Genomic DNA, 4,744 nt, shown 5'->3' with positions numbered 1-4,744 from the left:
TATTGTCATGTTTACTCATTCTTTGTAAAAAGATGTAACAATATTATTAGAAGTCAGTTGCTTATGTACTTATGTTAATATTCTGTTGTGTTGTCATATATCTTTGGTAAATATATGTTTAGGTTACCTTAGTTTGTACTATATAGAGGTTTTCAAATATTAATACAAAATAAGCAGCTTTAATTCTTCTTGAGTTTAACATGGTATCAGAGCTTCTTTGAAGTTTAGAAAGTTTATTTTACAATCCTTGTTTTATTTTACAAATTCATTCTATTTTCCCGCAAGTGTGAGATTGGGGATTCATCGATCCAATTCAGTTTTTTTTTAATTATAATTTTTTAACAAGATAAAATTAATGTCATACGAAGGTTTGTTATTAGTCTAGATGATCGATACCAATAAAAAAGTATAGATCAAAATTTGATCAAATTAAAAAATTCATGAACAGTAATTTAAACATGAAATTTATATCCAAAAAACAAAATTACAATTCAAAGCTCATTTCAATTCGTTGCACCAATGGCTCTCCTACAATTAGTCCTAATTTCTCCATGTGTACCCGTAAGAACTTCCATTTTACTAATTTTTACAACAGCTTTGGCATAATCATCGAAGAATGCTTGTTGATTCGAGCTATAATTTGCGACAATGGCATCGGTTGGTCCTCCTTTTCCGGTGTATAGTTGTTGATCGGAGTTAAGGAGACCTTTTTGCTTCATTAGGTTGACAAAGTATGCGTTATCAAACACAAATGGAGTTGTAGAGTCAATTGGTGCTGTGTTGTTATCCCCTCCTTGTTTAGGGCAATTTGCTTGTAGCGATGCCGCATAGGTTGGATCTATGTTTTTAGCTTCATAGACACGTTTTCTATAAAATTGGCATCTTGCTAAGCCCACCGTGTGACTACCTATATATGTTTGAGAGAAACAAAAAAAAATGACTTTAGGTTATCTGCCTAAAAAATATTTCATACAATACAAGTAAAAGTTGTTACAAACAAATGTTTAGATCAGCTGGTAAAGGGAGTTGTACGTTTCAGCTAAACTAAGGTCCCTGTTTTGAGACATGGAAATCTAACATAACTTGTTAAGAGAGTTTTTCCAGTTATTCCCAAAGTCGATCTTTATTTTGATGTGGAGCATTGTGCCAATTAGCAATGAAAAAGTGGTAATTAAGTAAGGAAAATGATTGCTACCTGCTAAAGCCACAAATTCATTCTTATTGAAGCCTTTCATTGCGAAGGCTCCAATTTGTGTACTAACATCTCCAAGAAAGACAGGAACTAAGGTGTCAGCCAAATCTTTATGTGCTTCAGTTGAATCTCTTCTTCCTAATGGCGTTGTCCAACTTGGTCCACCAAGCTAGGAAAAAAACCCAAAATAAAATCATAACAATTCAAGTACATGGAAAATAATCTTAGTCTACATACAATTCTACATTACATATATTGGTGATAATTAATATTGGTCTAATTTGCATTTTATATCTATCTTTTTCCTCAACGTGTGACAAGGGGCTTATACAGTTATACCCAATATTAGGTTATGTATTCAAATACCAAAATAAATTGTTCAAATGCAATTGTAGAATTTTTTTGAAGGGACTTATATGATGATATTATTAATCATACCATGACAACAGAGTCTCGAGCAGCCACTGCTAGGATATCTGCGCAAGACACCACTCCTGGACATGCTTTTTCTAGCTGAGCTTTGATCGCATCAATGACTTCAAATCCTATTGTTGAATTGCCATTTACGAAAGCAGTTCTTTCCCCGATTGCACTTTGAGTGTCGTCAAGCAAAATAGAACCATCACATCCCTAATTTTTTATCAAAGATATAGAACATATTACACAAAGTGCAAGCTTAAATTAAAATTAAAGTAATAATGAACTCTTTTAAAATTTGATGATCACATGCATTATCCCCCTTCCCCATATGCCCTGAAAACAATGTGGAATAACATATGGATGTGCATAGACACTTGACCTACATTTTTCTTCAATTTTAAAGATAATTCTTTACCTCATAAATTTTAGCTAGTAGAAGTAATTTGTTTTTCCAATATTTTTTCTAGGATCAATAATTAGGAGCCACCAAAAAGTTCATGATACAAACAAGTTCATTATTATTATTATCATGCAACTCCTAAGATCCAAAATCTTACACCAATAAGGCAATCAATGAAATGAAGTCTCAACAATGCTGCACCCATACGAGCCTCCTTCGCAATCGCCGATTTAACTTGGGATTGTATTATGGTGTTTGCCTGAGGACATGATGTTACATAGAAGTTCTCAGACAATTGAGCGAACGCAGACCCGAAAAGGATAGAGATCAAGAAACATTGAAGAGACAAGGAGGAAGCCATGGTCAAGATCAAAGCAAGCTAAAGAAAAAACATAGAAAATAATTCAAGTAAATCACGTAAGATATTTTAAGTTCATATTAATATACAGCTATACTTTAGTAATAGGCATGGTTCCAAATCTAAAGTCTAAAATCTATTTTAAGGTGCTGTGTCATTGCCTATGGTAATGCATGCAAAGTGCAAGGCAAATCCCCTTATTTAGACAAAGAGTAAATAACAATAAAATATAAAAATAAATATCAAGCAACATAATAATAAACAATAAATAATAATGATAATAGCATGATAAGGCATAATAAAGCTTAAATATAATAGCAAGATCCTAGGCATGATACTAACAAGATTAATAACAAATCCTAGCATGTCACTAAACAATAAAGATCAAAGCTTCAAACCTAACATGGTACTAACATGATATTAGAAATAATAAGAGGCAACCTAAACATGATACTAGAAAGCATAAAAAACATCCTAACATGATACTAGGAATCATAAAACAATAATAAGCATGCAATCTACATTGTGAAAGAAATAGGGAGAGAAAGAATAAGCTATATCGCTTAGAGGGAGAATAGAGAGAATTAAGGAAGAATTGAATGTGAATTGATGATTCTGAAATAGGGATTCGGACGCTATTCGGACGCTGTCGCCAGGAATCAACTCTGTCGCGACGCGACAACGTCTGTCGCGAGGCGACAGGGTCTGTCGCGCGGCGACAGATTTGTCGTTTGGCGACAACCTGTATTAGCTCGTTTTTCTTCACGCGGAATCCGATCTTTAATCAACTTGATCTACGGAATCCGTACAGAAGATAAAATATATATTTTTAAGATAACAAAACGACATTTTATTCCAAATAAAAATCTATTAAAGATAATTAATTATTAAATCTAATAATATTATAATTAAAAGGAACTTTCTAGAAACTTCTAGAAAACTATAATTAATCCTAATAATTTTAGGAATAATAATTAATATTGGGCCCTCCTCTAGATCATTGGGCCGTATTTAAATAATTAACCAGGCCCAGTTTAGTATTTTGGCCATAACTTCCTCAATATTCATCGGAATTGATCTTATAATATATCATTGGAAAGGTCTCTTCGAGCCCCATCCATCTACACTATTATTGGACCTTAATTATGGACCAAACTAAACTGGTTCGGCTATTTTCAAATAAATAAAGTCATTTTAAAAAACAGAGAGAAAAGAATTTAATTAAAACTAAACCGCAACACTTGACTTTCAAACCACTTTCACCTAATTCGATAATAACACAACGTGAAAGGCGTTCATCACTGGGTTTGGTTTTGGGGAGACACAAATGGGTGTCTACACCCTCCAATAGGTACTTATCGCACAAGAGGAAAGTGAAACCATCTTACCACAAACAATTGCTATCAAAAGGATTTACGCTACTTATCGAATTACTCAAGCTAATGCCAATCAATTCATGAAAAGAAAATAGAATTTTTTTTTTTTTTTTTTTTTAGAAAATCACTTGTTTCACATTCTTGAATAAAAGTTCAAGATGACACTAAGACAACAAAGCCTAAAATGTCCAAAGCATAATAAAACTCTCCCCCACACTTAAAATTTGCAGTGTCCACAATGCAATAATAGTAGAGCATGATTAAATAAAGAGGGAAGCTAAGATACTCACAGAGTCTCAACAGAGTATGGAAGGGAGGGTGTAAAGGGTGTAACAACCCTTATGATTGCAGCCAAGCACCAATACCGACGTGTCACCATTCACCAGCCTTCAGAACAAAGTGCTTACTCAAAAGGGTCTTCAAGAATCAATGGAACACGGGAACAATGTCACATAAAAGTATCTCAATTAAGCCCAAAATCCATATAATCATATCCAGGCCATGCTTCTCGAAAATAATGTGATCTTCTTACGAGCTGTCATAATCGAGCTATTTCCAAGTGACGAGGAGTTCTTGAGTCGTCTGTAAGTTTATCTGTGCTTTGGTTCTCCCCTTTTTTATTACTTTACGAACCTTATGCCGCAATGTGGCTGCGGTGTAGCATCGTTGGCCGCGACCAGGTTGCGGACTAAACTGATTTTGATGCTCAAGAAGAATGTTGCCGCAACTAGGCTGCGTAGAAGATGAATTTGCCACAACCTGCTCGCGGACCATTCTGTCTATGTTGCTTGTGATGCTTTCTTGGTGAGTAGATGATCGTGGATGGCAACTTCAACCACCTGCAATCACATAGAAACACATACAAAAGCAAATAGATAGAGGGGGAAAGTTAAGGAAAAGCTAAAAAAAAAACAAAGAAAGAAACAAAACAAAACTACCTAACTCACTAATAAAACAAGAAATAAACAAAACTACTCTACTAATCTATTAAATTATAT

The 4,744-nt window shown here is 34.0% G+C and overlaps 1 protein-coding gene across 1 annotated transcript; it reads right to left on the bottom strand.

Annotated features, from left to right (window-relative positions):
* Positions 1-503: 503 nt before the first annotated feature.
* On the bottom strand, positions 504-4,520 carry LOC145571367 (cationic peroxidase 1-like). Its single transcript, XM_081630413.1, has 5 exons — positions 4,380-4,520; positions 2,170-2,391; positions 1,631-1,822; positions 1,196-1,361; positions 504-907 (listed from the first exon to the last, which is right to left on the bottom strand). The coding sequence occupies exons 1-5, from the start codon at positions 4,518-4,520 to the stop codon at positions 504-506; spliced, it is 1,125 nt and encodes a 374-aa protein (XP_081486539.1).
* Positions 4,521-4,744: the final 224 nt, after the last annotated feature.

The sequence above is a fragment of the Chenopodium album genome, chromosome 12 (assembly GCF_948465745.1).
Source record: "Chenopodium album chromosome 12, dcCheAlbu1.1, whole genome shotgun sequence".
Lineage (NCBI taxonomy): Eukaryota > Viridiplantae > Streptophyta > Magnoliopsida > Caryophyllales > Amaranthaceae > Chenopodium > Chenopodium album.
Note: the sequence above shows the minus strand (reverse complement) of the source record. Positions and strands in the feature narration are given on the sequence as shown.

What these genes read in the sequence shown, in the direction of transcription:
- LOC145571367 (XM_081630413.1), bottom strand. Translation starts at nt 4,520, where the DNA reads ATGGTCCGCGAGCAGGTTGTGGCAAATTCATCTTCTACGCAGCCTAGT. An exon ending in TCATTGATTGCCTTATTGGT is followed by an intron (nt 1,823 to 2,169) that starts GTAAGATTTTGG and finishes ATAAAAAATTAG; the next exon opens with GGATGTGATGGTTCTATTTT. An exon ending in TGAATTTGTGGCTTTAGCAG is followed by an intron (nt 908 to 1,195) that starts GTAGCAATCATT and finishes AAACATATATAG; the next exon opens with GTAGTCACACGGTGGGCTTA.